This window comes from Antedon bifida, chromosome 4, assembly GCF_963402885.1.
Source record: "Antedon bifida chromosome 4, ecAntBifi1.1, whole genome shotgun sequence".
Classification (NCBI taxonomy): domain Eukaryota; kingdom Metazoa; phylum Echinodermata; class Crinoidea; order Comatulida; family Antedonidae; genus Antedon; species Antedon bifida.
The window spans coordinates 17,173,024-17,196,319 of record NC_136229.1 but is presented as its reverse complement, the minus strand read 5'-3'; the positions used below and the strand labels follow the sequence as shown (position 1 = coordinate 17,196,319).

General features: G+C 32.1%; 1 protein-coding gene across 1 annotated transcript; it reads right to left on the bottom strand.

The window, feature by feature from the left end:
- Positions 1-2,648: 2,648 nt before the first annotated feature.
- LOC144839121 (heparan sulfate glucosamine 3-O-sulfotransferase 6-like) lies at positions 2,649-17,802 on the bottom strand. Its single transcript, XM_078694430.1, has 2 exons — positions 17,212-17,802; positions 2,649-5,361 (listed from the first exon to the last, which is right to left on the bottom strand). The coding sequence occupies exons 1-2, from the start codon at positions 17,730-17,732 to the stop codon at positions 4,719-4,721; spliced, it is 1,164 nt and encodes a 387-aa protein (XP_078550556.1). The 5' UTR covers positions 17,733-17,802; the 3' UTR covers positions 2,649-4,718.
- Positions 17,803-23,296: the final 5,494 nt, after the last annotated feature.

The window sequence follows — 23,296 nt, the reverse complement described above, 5'->3', positions numbered from 1 at the left end:
TTAAGTAGGCCTTTTATACATAGGGCGCACGTGCACTGAAATACAGTAGAACCCTCATTTGGCACACCCTATTAAGATGGCCCACGCCCCTTTTACGGGGACACGTGAGTCTGTGAAACGAACGAGAGAAAAATGTTTTAAAACTACGACCAACCCCTTTTCAGGGGACAGGCCTATTAAGCACGAAGACACAATTCTTGAGCCCTGAAGGTGTCCCCTCATTAGGGGTTCTACTGTAAAAAACGTACTGTGTAGACACCTACTGTATATTGTTTATTCCCTGCTTCCCGGACAACTTATTACAAATAAAAATACGTAAAACAACGAATGAAAAGAAACTAGAAATATTATTTACCGGATGGTTAAAATCTACGAAAAAACCAAATTAACATAACACATGCATAGTAATTTGAATAATTACTGGTGTTCCGACGACTTAAACTGGGAAAGGGATAGTAAGAGACAAAAATAAAGAAGACATTTATGGCCTATATTTGAAGATATGCCTACATGTTTTATTGTACAGTTTATGAGACGAAGAAGAGAAAGAACATCTTTGGACTAATGAGGACGAAAATATTGTCAGATAGATTCTGGTTGTTTAGGCCCATAAAAAAATAAACGGTACCTATTCTTGCAATTATGGTTCGCAGGAGAAGTGGTTTGTCTCTGCTTAGAAATTATTATGTCAAAACATCGTAGCCTGAGAATGACGACTAGCTAAGACACCGTTTGAATTGGAAATCGCATGTATAGGCCTACAACAATCAATTCACAAATGAGAATTAAAATACTTTCACACTCAAACACATATTGAGGTAAGTGAAAATGATTTTATGTCGATTTTAAATTTCTATGTTGCCACCTGTTGCGACGCCTTTCATGTGAAATAATACGATTTTGACACTTTTGAGAACACGTGTTCAAAATGAGGGGTTTTAAAAACACCACGCTGTTAAGATAATCCTTGCGTTAATAACGTGACGTTGAGTCTCCCAGCATGTTCTCCGCATTAATTAAGAACATAACCAATTAATTAGTAAATGGATTTGCACATGCCATGTAGGAATTAAGATGAATTCATTCATGCTCATACAGTGTATAGAAAAAGATGCATCAGTTATTTTATAAGGCTTCTAAACCGCGGATGTTGAAAAGGCGCTCTTCCATTTTTATGAATCCCGGAATCCCCTTAATTGTTGTTATAATAGAGATGGTAAACGTTTATACTGTAGTATATTTCTATTGATTTCTTGAAAAGAATTTGTGTAGAATTACCGATCCGATTTTGTTGTTGAATATGCCATTTTAATGTCACATAATTGGATTGAAAAAAAAATTATTTACCTGAAAAAACTATAATTTAAAGTAAAACAAATAGTCAAATTGGCTGCCAGCCAATGGGTTTTTGGTTGAATTTAACCATCTATGTAATTTCATAAACTGGACATATGGACACGAAAGTCTTGTCCACCTTGTTCTATTGTCACCTTATATGTCTTGCATCACCATTTGTCGAATGAATTGTGTGTATTTTGGAGCACATTAGGTCTACTGGTATAGGTATAGCACTCTTTATATTACATTTGAAATTAGGCCTGCATTTATGTGAAACCCAAGCCATATTACAGAACTATACATATTTAGAGGCCTAGGCCTCCTTGTGGATCTTTCTGCGCGGAGTGAAAGTTTGTTCTCGGCTTTACAAGTTGAAACAAAACTATTGTAAACAAGCCAATGCCGATCAATACGATCCCACCAAAACAGCATGTAAATCATCGTTTGTTTTGTTTGTTCTTACCAATAACATACGTTAAATTGATCGTTATAACTATCTAGTACAGATTTCAATATAGTTTAGTAAAGCAATTACCCGTATGCAACTATCAAACAGATCGCTCTAATGAAAACAATGAGACAAAGAAATAACCATCGGTTTATTTTATGAAATTTCATTCGATAAAGCGCCAGTTATTGTACAAATGCATTGTGCAGCCCAGTGTGAAAATAATTGTTCCGAACCAGTTAGGTTGAAGAGAGTGGAATAAATGGTATTTGTCCTTCCCTCGAAAAGAAAACAAAACACGGTTGCTTTTCCATTAGTAATTTTATATCGAAATCAAATGGTTGATCAAGAAAATCGCGCGCGTTTTTTTGGGAAAGGGAGGAGGGAGGTGCTATTAAAAATCCTCCAATTAAACACCACTTGTTTTGGCACAGACAAACAGGCACCGTTTTGGTTATTATTTTAAATCACAAATTGTATTCCAATCAAATGCAATGATATTGAAATAATTACTTATTTCTCCAAGAAATATTAAATATTAATATTAATATTAAATTCAACAATTAAGAACAAACCACACAAACCAACAGTGGTTGAAGGATTATTCCATTGTGATATAGGGGTGCTCCTTTCTTTTCTTCTCCCTGTAGCGCACAGGCTATTCTGGGTTTATCCAGGTACGCTAGGCACGAAATAGACTACGTAAACATGCATTGCAATTCCCAGTGCAGGCTAAGCAATACCACCAACAAGTTTAAGTCTAAATAATGCACTGTCTGCTAAATGCTCATCCCCCATACCACACCCATCTTTTTTTAGAAACACCCCACACTATAAAAATAATAATAATAGAAATACACAATTTTGACAACAATGTATAGTTTATTGCTGTTATCTCCTCACATTTACTGCTAACTTTTACACGAATTGTATAACAATTCATAATATAGTAGCGATAGGTTAGAACAATGATCATGGCTTAACAGTGTTTATTTAGGACCATATTTGTCTTCTGGCAACAATAAAATAATTATTTTTTTGAGCAGGCTTTTAATTCTACTGGGCAGAGTTGGTACGGCATGTAATTGAGAGCTTACATATGTAAAAGTTATTTTATCCATCCCGGTCCAACACCCCCACCCCAACTCACAAAAGAAACCTCCAGAAATATTGTCACAAGCCCATAGATCTTATCACATTTGTAGCCTCATTCCCAGTTCCATTAATTATATCATCCCTGTTTTAATAATTTTCATTAATTGTATCTAGATAATTAAATGGATAATCAGTAAAAATGAGATTTATTTTATTAATTGATAAGATTATTTCTCTTCTAAATTTATCAAAATAAAATACACTCTTATAATTCAATATATTCTTACAACTGAAAATTCACTTAAATTATGAGATATATTCTGTTATTAGCACCAATGAAAACAAACCAAAACAAATTTTAATCACAAAATATGTGCCGCCAACTATAACAAATCATATACTGTACATTCTTTTCGTTTTTGACCAATAATGAATTTATCAATTAAATATTATATTGAAATTGTAACCCTTTTACCAGTTTTATAAGTTATATTTAATACCTCATTCAGACTACATATTGTTGTGAGTGATCGGCGGTGATTGGGAGACTGGCAGACCCTTTCACACATAACAAAATCATGAATATATTTTTAACGGTTGGGTCAAAGGCCAAAGCCAAGCCGTGCAGAACCAAAACCAACTGCATACTCTGCAAATATAGTAACTACTTTTCGTATTATTATGCCTACTACTTATAACAACCAATCAAAGTGCGAACCATAAGGTAGTCTGAATAGGATAGTAAAACAATTTATATTTATTCTTTCTTTACAACAAAATCACTCCTCTTAATAATAGATTGTGTTAAGTACATTTACGTTTTAACATATATTCTACTGGTAGGAACACCAGATTTAAATATAAATATGTTTTTATATACAGTACACATAATACCTTGCGTTTTGTCACATGACTTACACTTATGTCACCTGACTTATAGAACTTTAATACATACATTTATACAGTTCTGTTTTCTATAACAAAAAACATTAATATTATTGGAAGTAAACAATTTAAATTGATAAATCTTTTGATTTATTTACAGCGATATTGAGTTGATACCCGTGTATTTATAACATAGTCATTTTTTAGTTGATGTGTATTAGTTTTGCTTCTAGATTCAATTAAAAAGGGATTTTTTTCTTTCAATTAAATAACGTTTTAAAGATGTTAAATCCTTAACACAAATTTATCCTAAAATGATTCAGTTAACTTGTTTTATATTAAGCACCTCATACCAGATTATTTTTTTTTAATGAAAAAATCAATTTATTCTAAATATTGTATATATGACACAGCTTTTTATGTCATTATTGTAAAAGTTAAATTAGGTAATGACATTTACTGTACCCTGTATTTTAAGAAGATCATGTATCTTTAAAAGTTTGTAAAAATTTACCATGATAATATTTTTACTGTATCTATTTTAATGTGAACAATTGGTGTACAAAGAATAAGATTGTTAAAAATTGATGGTTAAACATTAATAAAGTGCATTTGACCTTTGAACTAATGATGTCATCCTTTTTAAATATTGGTAGAACCATTCAGGTCCATGGTAGAAATAACTGGGACCATAGTGCAAATCTAATTCCTCCATACTGGGAGCAAACAATAGGCTATAACAGCCTAAGTACTGTGCATGTTAATTAATTAAAAACCTACTGACTACATTGCTGCTGTGATGTTTTCACAAACTACCTCAAATCATAAATTAGCATAGTCACGGAAGCTATCACAATGCTGATTTAGTATCTGAGCATGCTCAGTAATCTTTTCACTTCACAATCATACTATTGAACAAATAATAAATAAATTATCTCTTTAATATTATACATCATCGTTCATGTTCTGTTCCAAACTGATCTTCCCAATGGAAATCAGTTCCAATCATTTTGTAGAATTTTTTGTTCCAAGGCTCGTAAAATTCATACATTTTACGTAAAATATCCGGTCGTATTTCCGGATGTTTGCGTCCTTTTGTCTTTCCTAGACATTTCGATGTATCAAATCCATCCTTCTTTTTCAAACAAGGAAACCCCTTTGTTTCATTGTGATAAAAATAACTTTCATCGATAACAACGTCCAATCCTAAAAATGTTTGCACACGTATTAACTCCTCGTGCGGATTCTTAATTAAGTTCTCCCCGTTAACGAATAGTATCTGCTCTAACGGGAACACTTTAAGCCAATTGCGGATGTGTTTAGCATACAGTCCTATCCGTATCACTCCCCATTCTGAAGATAACCTTCCATTCGCCTCAAAAAGTAGATCTTCAAAATCTTTCAAGTTTTTATAACCTTTACTCATTGTCTGAACATAGTCTGAAATTGCTCTCGTAACTGGATTTCTTAAGACTAAAATTAACTTGACTTTCTTCGACATCTTATAAATTCTTTCTGGCGCTTTTTCAGTTACGAAATATCCTGGCGTCTTTTCCAGCGTAACCTGGCCTTCTAGAGAGGGTGGCATTTGCTTTCTGTAAGATACAAAAGATAAATACAGTATTAAATTTGACCCTCAGTGTACAATAATTTTTGTGTGTAAATAGTTAGCAATGTTGTAACAGTAGATTCCTTGTTAAGGCCAATCTATACAGACAAGCAATAACGGTAAGCGGAAAACTGCGTAGTCTGTCACACATAGAATCTGTATCCATCCTGAGTGGAAACAGCCCATTGCTCCACGTTGTGTGTAAATGGTATAAGGAATAACATTAGATTCTATATTTTTATTACCATTACCGCTTGTCTGTCTAAATTGGCCATTACACTTACAGTTATTTTAATACGCGTGTCACAGACCTGAAGAAGGTTTACAGAATACGACCATTTAAATAGTAAAGAGGCAGGGAGGGGAAAATAACTTTTTTTTTATTTGGCCTATTATAGAAATTATATATTTATATAGTTTTAAGCAAGTTTTGTAACAAGTAAAGTAGAATGAACCCTGGTATCTGGTGGCAAACATTGCACTTTGACTGGTAGTACTTAAATCACACTTTTCTTTCATTGCCCTGTTTTCATTTATAAATTTTAAATTAGTAGAATTGATGTAATGAGGATACAGGATGGTATGGAATAAAAGCGCCATTCATTTCTGCTCTGTTGACCACATGAACAAAGCAGGGAGTATTACCACACAGATACCAGATCCACTTGATAGAGTATGGCCTTCTGCTAGTACAATCAAGAATAGCTCCTTTAGTACAATACAAGTACAGTAATCCTAGAGTTGATTATATACTTGATTCCCATTAATTCAAAAGAATGGTAATATGTTGAAATAGATTTTGGTAACTACAACTTAATACAAACACTTTCTTTTCTTTTAATGCAAGGTTTCGCAAATTCCTATGATAATACTCAATAATATGAAGAGATATCTCAGGTCGGTGTTTCTTTACAAAAAGTGATTGAATAAAATCATGTGGATCTAATCTACTGCCTTGTTGAATCTTTTAATTAAACTTATTTGAGTTGAAAGTTTTTCACAATATAATAATTATTTTGACTTTTGAGCAATTGAGCAAAAAACAATGCCAGCAAAGAAGAACAACATGTTATTGATAAGCTCTGTCTATACTATCAAACTTTAAAGAATTCTAAACTAAATTTACTATCCTCTCAGTTGTAAAGCTCTGTCTACACTATCAAACTTGTTGAGAAAAAAAGTGTGATGTGCCCATATATAGACATAAAACTACTATATTTGAGCATCCACTACTAGTAAATTTAGTTTAGAATTCTTTACACATACTGTGGGTTGCTGTAACTGTAACCACTGGTAAAGAATGATTGAATTCAAGTGCAGTGTGAGTCATGTAAATTGTAATTTAAATTCTAACAACACATCGTGTATACAATATTTAATCAACTCTCAAAATAATTTCTGCCTTTTATAACTTGAAATATTCACAATACTTTTAAAGTAAAATATGTTTGATGAATTTATGAATAACTTTCATATTTAGTAATAATAACTGCTACTATATATAGGTCTCTATCTCCGCCATTGTAGCCCTTTTTTAATAACATGCCCGCAGCTGTATTAGGTATTTCTTTTCCAATTATCATGTTTTAGGCTATGTTTATTGCTGTGTTTAATGGTTATTTTAGCTTTGTATTGTATCTAGCCCTGGTTAAAATTACCTTATTCTTTTCCAATTATCATGTTTGAGGCTATGTTTATTGCTTTGTTTAATGATTATTTTAGCTCTATATCTTTCCCTTAGCCCTGGTTTAATCAGCCAAATCTTGACCTTTGTAAAATGCTTGTTCAACCATAAATTACACAAGCGTTTACAACCAAGAACAAAGTAGACACACTCTATTTCTTTTATTTTCCTGTTTCCCCGGTTGTTCTATAACCAAATGTATAAAATATTCAAAACCTCGTGATCTTATCATGGAGTGAATTGTTTCCTTGGCGATCTTATCAAAGGTTATAGTCGTTATCCCATAATACTTTACTAAGTTGATATCAATTTTGTAGAAAAACAAGTTTACAACCAGGAAATCTAGATAGATGAAGGACATTGCAAATAATAATCGATAATGAACATGATTAACAGAGAGTAGGTGTTTGTTTATCCATGCTTTAATGCTGTAGGCAGTTTCATTGTAAAATAATCCACCTCTGATTTTAATAAGTGTCTAATCTGTTTACTTTTAATAAGTTGAAGTTCATGTTTGTTTGGCCTACTTAGTGTATCATACATTTAGTTTTTGTTTTGTTTTTGTACTTTTCGATATTTGTGATATAAAGAATATTTATACAACAGGCAAAGAATATTAATTCCAAACCCACCCGGTGATATACATGTACTGTAAAAATTCATTCATTTAAAATGAAAGATAAAGAAATCAGTGAGAAGGAGAAAAAGTCGCCCCAACTGATATTTCATCTTTGGAGAGTGCATCTTTGGAGACAATTTTTACATCATTGGGACAATGTCTCTTATTGAATTCACATTGTTGAATATTGCATTTTTATGTCCAGTAATGTTCTACGCTTCATATCTGTGACAATGTTTAATATAACGTTCTATGTTTGTTAATCGTTGGTGACAATCTAAGAGTTTCAACCAAACATTGTTGAAATAAATATACTGTGTGTGTAGTGTCCGTGACAACAGTGTAAATAAGTCCAGACTGGATGACTTCACTTTAAGATTGGTATATAAGTACCTAGTCGTCATGTCATCCGTAAATTACCTTTTAATCAAAACTTTTACATCCATGTTGTTATATGTCAGGATGTTATTGTTACAAATTGTTCTCAAAAAAGAAAATTCTACTGGCAACAATTCATTCAAACTACAGCATAACTATTTGCTGATTTTCAATTTATATTTGCTCGGCCGCGGTGATATTATTTATGCGTCAATCTGTTAAGATTCTTGTGACCCACACGTTTATCGTTTAATGGCTTTGCTTGAAAAGGAAAGCATCGTTAATATGCGAACGACAACGCAAGTAGATGTTAATTGGTATGTAGAGCATGCCAGATTTCAAAATTAACTCTACGGTAGATTAAGATGGATTTGGTTTGTACCATACAAGAAAAAAAAAACAAAACCTCACAACAAAAACAATGTTGCAATATGTCTGTGGTTTACCAGATATCTTGACAAGTAATGTATATTTCCGTAGGTCTATATTTAGTAATGCTTATCTCATTTGCATAACAGTAATGGTTTTTGTGACTACCACACATGAATGAAAACCTCAAAAACAAAAACAATGTTATAGACACCAAAAAGAGTGTTTAGTGATATATTGGTTGTAGTCATAGTAAACTGGCAAAAAATAAAAAGATCAGAACAAAATATTATGTTATAAAATACACTTTGGTTTACAATTCATCATTGTCTTTTTTTAGGCCTACATTTTATGCTGCATCTGAAGATATAATTTGTTTACTGCACTGTACTAGTAATGTCAGTAGACGAATTCCCGTTAATTTGAGAATAGATTGAAGTACTGTAGTAATTAGTAGTTAGTGGAGTTGTAGCTTGGCAGTTTACATGCTTGCCTTTAAATCCCAGGGTTCAATCTTGACTTAATACTAGGTTATAAACTCACTATGTCTATTCTACTCCTTGCCCTACAGTAGTTAATATCTTAGCCCTACAGTAGCTAATATCTTAGCCCTACAGTAGCTAATATCTTAGCCCTACAGTAGTTAATATCTTAGCCCTACAGTAGTTAATATCTTAGCCCTATAGTAGTTAGTATCTTAGCCCTACAGTAGCTAATATCTTAGCCCTACAGTAGCTAATATCTTAACCCTACAGTAGTTAATATCTTAGCCCTACAGTAGTTAATATCTTAGCCCTACAGTAGTTAATATCTTAGCCCTACAGTAGTTAATATCTTAGCCCTACAGTAGTTAATATCTTAGCCCTACAGTAGTTAATATCTTAGCCCTGCAGTAGTTAATATCTTAGCCCTGCAGTAGTTAGTACGTCCTATTTGATGTGTAAGAAGTAAAAAAAAAAATGTTATTGGAGCATGACAAAACAGTAGAATACTGTACTATCTTAGTGAGGTCTTCATGTCTGTACTTATTTACACTGTAGTCACGGACACATTACATATTGAACATTAGCAGAATAGTAAACAAAGGTATTGTAACTGTTGTAAGTTTGTTGATTATGGATGGATGCAGTAAACAGATACTTGTTATATATATCTGGTCTTTTTTATGCTCCATTGCATCTGCTGTGTACAAATTTCTCTTAAATATTGATTGCAAAATATATTAAAATACATCATAATATTTCCACCACGATTTATACATAAACTAGTGCGTTGGTGCATATGGGTTTAATTTAATAATGGTGAATTTTTATTTTCATGTATTATTGGTTAAAGTACTGTTGGCTACGTAGTATTATGTTGCGTTCGTTCGATGCTGTGGAGTAATGATGCATAAGTGTTACACAATCAATAGCAACCACGTTCAATTTAGCGTGTATGATACTTATTCTAAATTGTATATGTAGATGATTTGTTGGATATCTTTCTGATTATCTCTCTGTGTACACTTGTAATGAAGTGTGCTCAGTAAGTTGGCTCTCTGTGCTATTATTCCCAAGAATGTATTCAGTATAGTTATTTCCCTATAATGATAATATTACAACAGTTATTAATACCATTAAGTTTAAAGGCAAATAGACAAGACATTTATAACAACAGGTACTGTATCCTAAAAATAACTAAATGTGAAAATATATAATCTGTACTGTACTTGTTTCAATACTCTAATATTGAGGAGGTACTCATCCTAATATTGAGGAGGTACTCATCCTAATATTGAGAATTTACTCACCCTAATATTGAGGAGATTCTTGCCCTAATATTGAGGAGGAATACAGGCTAATATTTAGGAGATACTTGCCCTAATATTGAGGAGGTATTCAGCCTAATATTGAGGATGTACTCACCCTAATATTGAGTTGAATATGTACTCACCCTAATATTGAGTTGAGTGTTTTCTCTGCCTAATATATTGAGGAGGTATTATTACTAATATTAAGAAGCTACTTGACCCAATATTGGTCCCTTTACTGTATAGTATATTGAGAAGATATCCTCCTTAATATTGAGGAGATACAGCAGTACTTGCCCTCATTTTAAACTCTCTCTGTAAACAGTCTCACTATATCATTCAGCAGTATATTAAATCCTACAATAATTAAATTCTATTTAACTGAACTGATTAATATCTCTAGACAAACACAACATGAATGTAAAGACACACCAATGGAACAGAGATTAAAATCTGTGGACAATGAGAGCCCTATGGGAATAGAAACAAGTACACTTTTTGTTGTGTGCTTCAATATCGTGTTCGTAAACAAACTTTGCATTGAATAGAGTTTTAGTAATTGAATTCCTATTTTATTTACTGTAGGGAATGCATTGTGACCTTGGCAAATATTAGCAGTGTTGTTAGACCTGTTATTATTACTGTATATTATTTAAAAATTAAGTAGGTCATGATGAAAAAACAGCTGTATGGGTTGTAAATCTCCTAAAAAAGTATACTTTTTGTAAAGGGATTGTCTTACATTTGATTCTTTGTACATTCTTATTAGTATATTATTATATTGTAAAGTGGAAAATAATTTAAGAGTAAGCCCACTATACATAATAGTAATAGTACTGTACTACAGTGTGATACATTTATAGAGAACTACATACTGTAATACTCACAATTTAGATTGTTTATTAATAAATATTGGGGAAATAATGTTAAAATAATAATATAGGTACTGTATGAATATCATAGACTTCATCCTATGTTTTCAATACTGACCTGTAATCAACTACTGTAAACATTAAAGTATTTTAATAATTTATTAAAGCACCATACACTTAATAAACAAGTACAAATTTCAATTGAAATAATGCATACAATTTTGCCAACAAGAGTATCGCTTTGAGATTAACACAAGACAGTGAATATTTGCCATTCACATGGGAAATAATTTAAATTAAAGAGGATCCCTAATATACTATGATAAATAATTCATAAATATAGCAGCATGATATTTTAAGCATAGTAGTACTATATTACAATATATTATTCAAAAAAATAGGTTTGAGGACATAATATATTATTTACATACGGCATGTATTTATAGACCATGCAAGCATTCATTTTTATTAGCAGAGAGTACAATTAACTCTATATATTTCTAAGATCAGGTCGGATGGAGGGCACGTGTGGGGTATGAATACAAGTGGTACAGGTAGATCCATTTCTTAAAAAACATTTAATAAGGGGTAGGAGGGAAGGGGTTGTCCTAGGATTAAAAATTGTAAATGAAATGTTAAATTCTTGATTCCTCCAACCAGAGTTTGTCCACTTGTCTTTTCAGCCAAGTTAAGTTATTGAACTTAAAGATGACGTTACTGGGAACTGAGACTACATGTCTTTTTCAACTACCCTAAAAACGGACACACATATGTTAGGCCTATAGTATCACATACAGTAAGTTACAGTAGGCCTACTGTAGCTAGCTTGGTTTTACTAGCCTGGGCTAGTGTGACATCAAGCCCCATTTATTTTACTATGGTATCACACTAGCCTAGTGTGACATCAAGCCCCAAGACTATGTACAGTATCACATGATGATCTGTGTGATGATGACCCTGTTGATTATTTGTAACAGTTGCCTTAACATATTATGATAAATGTGTCAACATTATAATGTATTTATACGCTCCAAGTACTCCCTTGTGTTACAGTTAGCCATCTTTATTAAATTTAATTATCTAGCATTCATCATGGTATAGATATTGATTCTGTTGTGCATACTGGTTACTGTACATTATAATGAAAATTAGGGTTAGGTTATTGTATTATTTGCTTTTTGAATACCTTACAGTAGATCCTGCTCCACAGACGATGTATCAACAAAGGGTTTAATAGTTTAGTTGAATAATATTGAATACAATATCAACTAATCTTCATTCATTTTGCTTTTGCCTACACATTATGGCATATCAAAAATGGCATGTGACATACAGTAATGTATTATGGGGTGGATGGAATACTTTTGAAAAAAAAATCTGTTACAAAAATAAAAGAGTTTGATTAGCAATAATTGAAAATTAGAGTTTTGTAATTCATATTTTTCTATACCATTTCATGAAGTGTAAAAATAAGTGTTATTTGGCATTTTTCTATACTACATACATTGGTGAAAATGAAAAATGGTTTTCCTTTTTAACCAGATATTTCCCCACTGCAGAACTTGATATGTGGTCATTATTTTGTATATACCATTGTATGGTTGTACTTTTCTTGTTTCAATTACAAACATATAAAGGTACTGTATGTAGAAGTACTCTTATTCATTCACAAACAACAAAACTAGTACATTGAAAACTAGTGCAGTGAACCAATCTAGAAGTTGACCCCACATGACCTACAATAAACTCATGGCAACCAACAAATTGTAAAGAAACTAGTAATAAAAGCAGTAATTTGGCAACCACAACTTGTTTTATTGATCTGTTTTAAATCAACTGTTTTTTTATTTCTACACCACACACTATTAGGACAATGCAAAGCTAAGTGTCATCATTTATACAAAACTAATAAAAATAGAAATTTACAGCACATGGAAATGGATTTGGACTTTTGGAATTTATTCTTTGAGTGACCTCTTCAGAAGAACATTCTCTCAGATGACCCTGTACAGGACCATAATCAGCACACAGGGAGAGGATCCCCTACAGTGTAGTACAGTACGATTTTCATGCACATGTGCAATGTCTATAGTATAGTACAGTACACAGGACCAACAGTGTTAAGTCCCATCCGAAGGACGAGGCAATGAGTGTAAAGTTTTCAGTGATATAAGTATGGATACGGTACTCGAACCCATTGGGAATACAGTAGGCGAAACCAATGGCAAAGCATGGAAAATGTCTTGTTTCTACATGAGGGCGCACTACATTGTACGCATGACGAGTATTTAACTAATCATAATTTTTATTGATTGATGTACAATTAATGTTGTGTTATTCGACCCCAGGTTCACCTAATTGGTAATAACAATCATTTAATTTAACTTACTGTATTTATTTTCAATGAACATTTATTATTTGTAAGTTTCTCATTTTGAGAATTTATTCTATCATTGAATAATTGCTTTATGTTTTAATATAGTAAAAATAAGTCATTTGGTCTTGGCTGCTAGATCATAAATCGTGAAATATACTATGTTTTAGGTATGAATAAAATATATTATATTTACGGTATGCTAATTTATCATGAATTATTCATAAGGTTCTGTACTGTGTAGTTTCATACTGTACGAGTAAGGAAGACCTACTGTACAGTAGGCAAAATCTAGTAAAACAGTCCATGTATGCGGTTTCCCACTTTCCGCAAAGATTTTTGTATTCAATAAGAAAAATGTGTTTTGATATTTGATATATAAAAAATCCACTTTCAAATTTATTTAACAATCCGACCGACCCTGCATTTTAATTGATGCATGTCTTTCTTAGGCCTACTGTACTGCAATAATAACTGTACTTGATACAAAAGACAATATATTTATAGCTATTGTTTATTCCATACAGATATCTTTTCAAATATGTTATTCAATAAAGTATAGTTTAATAATAATCTACTATATACAGAGCAAAAAAATTATCTAATTGTTGTAACAATAACAGCAGTAGCACAATGCATAATTTATATCAACAATGCGTTGCGGATAATAACGATTAGGTGTCAGACGACACCTCCTCCATTAGGCTAATTTTCGTGCATATTTGACACAGAATGTAATGAATGTATTTAACAATCAATGTATAAGGGTAAATGTACTTTTACTCACTAGCATCTGTTGGTTAATCTTTATTATTTATTAGTCACCTAATTAGTTATTCATCCATCTTAGAGATGTATCCTAATGTAGAAGAAAAGCTATAAGTAATTCTATCCAAAGGAATAAATGAGGGGGAGGAATATTTAAAGAATTAACCAATATATAAGTCCAATCAGCCATGCACCAATGTTGGAAGGGGAATATAAAATTTAATGTTGTGAATATAAACTGTAACAGTAAGCCTAATCCCTTTCACTTTGGGTAGCGAACTAAAAACTACCAACTAATTACAATTAGTACATACTATTAACATACAGTACCATTTGTGGAGAGGGGAATGAAAACTTTTACTTTTCATGTTATATCTCGTTCTTCGAGGAGAAAGGCTATTGTTGATTGGTTTATCCAAGTACTGTAAGCTAATAGACTTTTTTTTGCACTTTAGTGAATGTACTACCGTTCGCCTCTTGAGAAGAATTCACAAACAGCAGACCCAAACAAAATTACAGGATTAAATAAATAACAAATAATAAATAAATTGTTGATTTTATAGGTCATCCTTACCTTGAGTCTATTTTTTATGATTCATTTTTTTTAATGAACATGTAAAGTAAATAAAATCTTTGACCATTAATAATTTTATCCTATTTTATAATGATACCTTAATATTATTTACAATATAGTGTGATGTTACTTGGAGATTATCGTGTGATATTTTTGCTTCATTTATTCTCATCTCAGCCTATTGTATCTAGTGATTTCACACAACAGCTGTGCATTGTAACAAATAATTTTAATTGTTCATAAAATTACCGTTTACTTCAACGCTATTGCGTTACATTTGACAAAAAAATCATCATATTACTGCAAACTGTATATAGAAAATCATAATTTGATATATTTTATTGAGAATTTTCAATTGTTTTTAGGGTAAATTTCAACTAGGAGAGTGTATTTTGATGTTTTAGCCACTTTTATCAGAGACTTATGTTCTTGTATTGCTTATCTGTGTTGTTGTAATTTTTCTGTGTATCTTTACTGTTTTATTTGTATGGCAAATTTTGAGGATTGTTTAATGTAGATAGATATTTACTACTGTTACACTGTACTGTATACCAGCAACTTCTTAGCAGCTTCATGTTGTCATTTTGGACATAATCAATCACAGGAATCAGGAACAGGATCATTACATTACATCACATCTTTATCAATAAAAACACCAGTCAGAACTATCATGTTTACTACTGTTGGTCTTTCTCATAACATTCATGATTTGATATCAAATAACATACCACTTACCAATGTTTTGAGAATTACAAGTTCAATTGGGAGATATTGGTTTAAGTGGTTAGGAGCAAGGGCCTAAACATTGTAAAATTAATATATTGTTTTCCCCCAAAAATTGTTTACATTTTTTTTTAATATGCTATTTTAAAACAAGGAAGGATGGAAATCTAATGTAGCTTTACCAAATAAACATTTCAAAGGTTTATTGAGGAGGTTTGTCATTAACTGGATCGAAAATTTTTTTAAATAATGTCTGTCAGTGTCAGACAATGATTTTTGGTTAAAATTAACCGTTTCTTTTGTCTTTTTAATAAACTTTATTAAAACTTCAAAATGGCCTATTTAAAAATGTTCTACAGTACCTCTCTTGTGGAGATTATTTTCCCTACCATGAATTGACAAAGATTATTTTTATATAATTGGTTCTCATTTTATGTCTCAATGGCTTCCAAAATGGCTGTTTACTATGAACACACATACAATTACTTATATTCTGTGGTTTACCATTCTGTTTCAATAACATTTTGCATTCGGTGTCTATTAAAAATCCTGATAATTTTTTTCCCCAGATTTCACTCAACCATACTTCCCTGATAAGGCTTCCTTTTTTGGGCGACAGGAACTAATCGCGACACAAACGATTATTTAAAGGAAATAAGAAATGGAATAAACAGATTTTAGTACGGAAACAATACAGTCAAAATGGATGTTCTGTTACCAGAGATAAAGATTATATTTAGAATGCCATACAATAGGAAGGAACACAGTGCATTGTCTGCATAATAGTTCATAAATATATATATTTTATATATAATATTATTAATTCCTTTACTGTATAGAGTACAATAAGCAGCATAGTAACTGATCCATTATTCTAGTAGAATCTCTTGAAATGCACCATATACTGTATTGTACTTATACAATAACTGTATAAAACTATTATCTACTGTAATAGCTTGCATACAGACTGTACTATATACAGAAACTCTCCCAATACAAGGTCCCAAATTTCTTTTTACACATTCAGAAAACCAACAATATTTGGCCAGCCCAAAGCTGTCCAGTATTGGGAGAGTTGACACTAGTTTTAATCTAGCTTTCTTCAATTCTTCTTTCCAATCCCACAACCCAACATGTCTCGTTATTTCGGAATAACTGTCTTTCACAAACTTACTTTTTAATACTGTACTGTAGTGGAAAAGAACTATAGACCTTAAGAAGAGAATTCAGGTTCTGAGAGAGTTTTAATATTTTCATGAAGTCTGATTCCGGGAAAGCTAACAGTTTTGGTATTGATATAGAAGCACTAAATTGTAACATGACGAATTAAATTGATACAATAGATTTTTATATTAAATATTGATTAACGTATAGATTGTATCTATTTTAAGCAAACATGACTAATTGTACAGCAAGATAACAAGTACAGAACTACACAAAATAAAAAGTTTATTTAGATTTGTATTTTAAAAATTATTCATGATTTTTCATATTCAGCAGAAAAGCAAATGGAGGCATTTAGGAGAGGCCGATTCAAACATTTTTAAAGGAAAAGACACTTTTGACTTTCGCACATGCTTACAGTTCCTAAAGTTGCTGCATCTGTTGTGGGTTCATTTAAATCATGGAATACATAATCATAACATACAGAAACTCAATTTAGAGTACTCAACACATACGTACCTATACCACTCTTCGCCTCTATCATAATAACGATCAAAATAATGCGTTTCCGGGCCTGATGCGCGTACGTCCGGATGTAATCGTATAAATTCCAATAGGGCTCGAGTTCCTCCCTTCTTTATGCCTATAATAATCGCATCAGGTAACTTACTGGTTCCTTTACTAGTTCCAGATTTTGAACTCTGATGATTTTTATCATTATAATCTACACCGTCTTCTGATTTCGATGCGTTCCCCTGTCGTGGTTGAACACCCATTTCAAAGGGTAATCGTTCCAGTAAAGTTGGTGTCATATTATTCAATTTCATGGTGGGTGAAAATTTTGGCGATGAAGGCACAGATTTTATGACCGTTCCATGTTGGTTTAATAATGGTGAACCTGGTGAATATTGGACAGCACTTGGCTGTATTGTATATAACATGTAAAAAACAACAAATACTGACGATATTAACGCTATATATCTACAAGGTCCGTTTGTACATTTCCTACGGAAACGCCAGCAATTGTTGGACGGCTCCATAGCCTCAGTCTCCACTTAGCCGAGCGAGTTTCACACGTACAGAAAAGGGAAGAAGCCTTCCCAAAAAAGGCTCAGCTAAGGCTAACGAACAGGAATCCTAACGAACACGATTACAATAAACACGAAAGTCACAGATGATATTAAGCCTACTGTAATACTCTTGAATCCAGAGTTAAACGTATAAACATTTGCACCTTTCAGTTGATAAAAACATTCGTCTCATTGTTGTATTTAGTACCACTTTTAGTCAACCCAAACTCATCTCTGACTGAGAACAAACTTAGCAGTTGTTGCTTTTTTCAGTAAGTTCTTGCTTTGATTGTTCAATCAGATCGAGGGATTGAAATGATATTCGATATTGAGGGCGCTATAATAAATTTTCCACTTATCAAAACGCAATTCATTGATTCATTGTATATAGACCAATAATAATTTATTTTCATCTTTATTATTTTATCAAGTATTCCATTTATCAACAATAATAAGATTATGTAATGGCTGATATAAAACAGATTCAAAATGATACCAAATTAGTTAATCAAGTGTACACATTAAGGAACAATGTGAAAATAAATGTAGGCCTTGTCAACATTTACGTGTGAACTTCTTTTTTTTGGCCCGTGATATTATTTCATACCGGTATTTATTTTCACTACCACCACAACAGAGTAAAGTACAGGTTATTATCTACTTCGTATGTAACGCTGTTTGAATAAACCATAGCAACATTAACATCGATAATTCTAAATGACATATGCTATGTCTAAATCATGTTGCATCGCCGTGAGTATTTACAATGTTTGTTGAACGATACACTTTTATAGGTTTAACATGATAGGATTAAAATGGAAGAACTGTCAAGTCTGAATTGTATAATAATAACTGGTTTAACGTGCCCAGTGTGTGTGTGCACTGTGTGCACGAGAAGCCAATGTGCACTTGGGGCTTTAAGATATATCATAAGCGTGTAATGTTGCTTAAAAACCAGTAAAACCTCTCTTTTGTGACACTCCTATTCAGGGAACCCCCTCCCCTCTTAAGACATTGGTTGCGGGTCCCGATAACTAACATGTCGTGTAAACCATGTCATGTTAATACTACAAGAACCTCTATTAAAAAGACAACTTCAGTAGGGGTATCGCTGAACAGGGTACAGTAATTGAACTATGGAGGTATAAATAACATTTTATATTTTATACCTCCATGGTTGTAGTGCTAAAACAACTATATAATAAACCAGTTGTTCGATTTACAGGAAACTGTTTTACAGGAAATTGTAGGCCTAATATTGGTATTCAGAGGATGGGTTCTCCTGTAGGCCTATGTAGGAATTACAAGGCCAAAAACAAACATTTTAAGCACCAACCTGCTATGAATATATTTCAGGAAATGAAGGGCGTTTTTTTTAAATATCGTTTTATATTTTTTAAATAATCACATTGATTTATGCTACCATTTTAAAATAAACTGACACCACTTTACATGATTCAAATTAATGAAACATTTTCAACTTCAAGAAAACCATTTAATGCAATAATAATATCGTACAAGTACAAACAATGAGATCCAAGATTTACCTTTATTTGCTGCTTTATGTGTATTGATTGTCATTTATTCTGAAATAAAGATATCTAAATTTTAAACTAGATCTGTATTTCCGAATAAATTACAGCTTGGCGCGCCATAAATAATAATAATTTATTTGGAGTTTATACTTTTACAACAGTGGCACTCGAACAAATGGAAGGTGCATCCATTTATTTCCGAATAAATGACAGCTTGGCGGGTCCTATTATATACTGTAGCCATTTTCTAGTGCAAATAGGCAAATTCCGTAAATTATATCGGTTTCACTACTGATACTTCCTGTAGCATGGAAGTATTATATTATTATATGTTGAGGGTTAAGTTAGACATGAAGAAATGTATGTATTTCACACTGTGATGCTTTGTCATGGAATTTGCCTATGATACTCGAGAAATATAAATAAGTGCCTACTGATATATAGGCTTACGAATTTATTTTGTATTTGTCTTTTGATGAGAACTGTTTATGCCTTATTAGCATTTCAATTTCTTTGGTTTCAGACTCTTTGTATAGTGGTTGTTACTCTGATCATGCTATCAATGAGTCAATTCAGGATTAATTATCCAATACAAAAATTTAGGCCTATGCCTATTTCAACTTTTCCAATAAGGTGAGTACAAACGTTTTAAAATGAAATGCCACCTCTATGCATAGTGAAAGAAAGTCCATGATATACATAAGTAAAGTTATATATAAACAAAACAGGCACAAATCATTACTTCTAAACCGCCCGGTGATTAATTTTGAAAGAAGTTATGTTCCTATTGTTGCGTAGCATCTATCTATATTCTGCCAATTTCCCGTCACGCTTCATTGCTTGTCAGAACCGACCCTAACCCTAACCCTTGGACTTCTTGAAAACTACTTAATTGATAAAACTAATTTTGAAGGTGCTGCATTAAAATTTAAAGCTCGTTCAAATACTCTACCTTTGAATGATAGAACTGCAAATTGGAATATTGATAATAATAAAAAATGTAAATTATGCGGTACAAATTCGGACGAAGACATCCATCATTTCATCCTTAATTGTCCAGCTTTAAATAATATACGTAATAAGCTGTGTTTATCAGTTGATTTTATTTAATACACTTTTACTATATCTTGTTTTGTATTCATTTGTGTAAAGTAATGATCTACTGTATTATGTATCGATGTAAATTATTGGGGGTGGGGGGGGGGGGGTGGTAGGATAGGGGTTGATAGTTGCTTTTGCCTTTTTACTTTACTACGGCTTTCGCTCTGTGCGGGTGAGGCGAGGTTTGCACACTGCATAGTTCATGGGAGGTCTTTCGTTCGAATATAGACATCGTCTTTAACTTCGTTATGCTATTATAGATCACTCATTTGCACTTTGCAATTTCTAGTCTACATTTCATAATTTATGTTTTTTTGTTTACCTTTCAGTTATGTTTCCCCAATACCGCCAATACCGACGAAATGTCCTTCTAAACAACAGATCGTCTTTGTGAAAACACATAAGACTGGAAGTACGACATTAGCGAGACTAATAGAGCAATATGCAGTCGATCACAAGCTCAACGTGGTCAGGAAAATAGGAGAAAAGGGATCTGTCCATTTTGACCAAAAGTTCAACTATGGCTGTCCTAAATTATTCTTACCCCCACGTGGAGTTAAAACGGGAGATTATAAGAATTATAAATATGATATTTTTACCATACATGCTCATTATAACAGGTCGGTGTATGATTCATTTATGAATGAAAATTCATTTTATTTTACAATACTCAGAAATCCGGTGATGCAGTTTGAATCTGCATTCGATTTTTTCTCAATAGGTTCAATGGTCAAATTAACGGGTTCGAAAGAAAACATATTAGATAAGTTTATATCGAATGTTGAGTATTGGAAGAAACTTGGTAAAATGCAGAAACGATATACGCATAACAACCAACTTTGGGACATGGGTGTTGATGACTTTTCAAAATGTTTGAAACAAAATTCCTCAAATAATTTATTTGAAAACTTAGATAACGAAATTGATTTAGTTATGATAAATGAGTTTTATGACGAGTCATTGATACTCTTGAAGAAAATGTTATGCTGGGATTTTGAAGATATTCTTTATCTCCCGCGAAATAAGCGGGCAAAACGGACAAATATGACGGCAGCAGTATACCAAAAGATAGCAAAATGGAACGCAGCCGACATGAAGTTATACAATTATTTTGAAGAGCGGTTAAAAAAACGTATTTCAAACTATGGTGAAGATTTCAAGGCGGATTTAGCAGCATTTCGTGAAATGACGAAGTTTCTTCTAGACGTATGCGTTTCAAAGGAAAGGTTTGACGTCGGTGAACGCGCACGTAACAGGTATTTGTTGAAACAAAACATTACTTCTGGGAATTGTCAACGAATTGGGCTAAATGATGTCTGTCAATTTAGTAACGGATATTCTTTGAATCTTAGTTTGCCGCAGATGTGTAAACGAGTTACTTTAGATGGTTCTGTTATGGATCGAACCATCCGTAAAATGATGAAGATGCAATGATCAAATATCGAATAACCGCTCGCATGAAACTTAAGTTTTATTGATATTATAAGTGGGTAAGCATAAATGCTGTTACTACTGTGTTCAAACAAAAGTTCACATCTCCTCGTTACTGAGCATGCGCATTCGTTCGCGTACTATATTACTAAAATATTTTTATATTTGTTAGTTATGAAATATAAAGGTAAAGGTATCGTCCCTAAAGCTTAAAGATGTATTGTCCCTTTGACTATTTCCAAAACATTTTTTTTTTTAATATTTCGAAAAAAAGTGGGTCATTTTGAAGTATCATAATAGTTATTAACTTTCACCAAAAATTATTCAAATAAAAAATAATATAACCGAAATACAGACGTTTTTTTGTTAAAAAAATAATTTGACTTCCAGTCAAAGTTTTCGATCAAAACATATTTCATAATGCAACGAGTTTGTTTGGCTACTCTGTATGCATAATCATAAAACTTCCTCGCGATCTGTGTGAAAACACCTTCTCAACCGTGACGAGTTGTAAACAATTACAACATGCATAATGCATACTCGTGGTTTGAAATCTTTGTTTACTTTCGCTCGTGACGATTTTCCAGACGAAATGTAATCAAATTAATTTACCTTTTAATTACGTAAACTTGTTGTTTTTGACTCGAATTTTCGACTTAAAGTGAATAACTTTAATATTACTTTGATATGGCCAATTTAAATTTAGAATATTTTTTTTTTCATTTTTTGTGTTTCAAGGGACAATACATACGATCTCCTACTCTTTTTCGAATACAAATATAGTGACACTATCTTTGGAATAATTTACTGTCCTGTATTCTTTTCACAAATGAAATATCATGTTTGTCGCCCTCAACGAACAAACAATTTCTTTACTTTTTTGTTCCAGGGAAGACTAAAATTTTCTTTTTTTTTTCGGTAATACCACAAAAACGGAAATCGTTAAAATCATCCGACTTTGAAATTAAACTAAAACAAAAAATGAAATATTATTGGTAGAAGAAGCTATTGTAAAGTAAATTAATTATATAAATAAAATATATAAATTAAATATATTTATAGTCCTGTTAGTTATATAGCGTAGATGTAGTAAAGTGACATTACAGAGTATTAAGAACATTAATTTTGAGAATGTTGTTAAATAACAATATTAGTACGGTACTGTGAAAGTGGCACACAATATGTGATGCACTGATACAAAAATATATAGACATTCCACACACTTAAAAAACAATAAATAATAAGGAACATCTAATTAAGCAAACGACATAAAAAGTACTAAGAAAAAAGATAACATAAATAGAGGAAAGAAATAAATTATATATTATTATATAATATACACAAAAAAACCTCCCATTATTTTGTTATGGAATCATTTAACCGTGACCGTGACAATTGTTTATTTAGCACGCGCTTAGAATGTCTTTCTCTTCACGCACGAGTGGGCACGTCAGATTCAGACAAGAC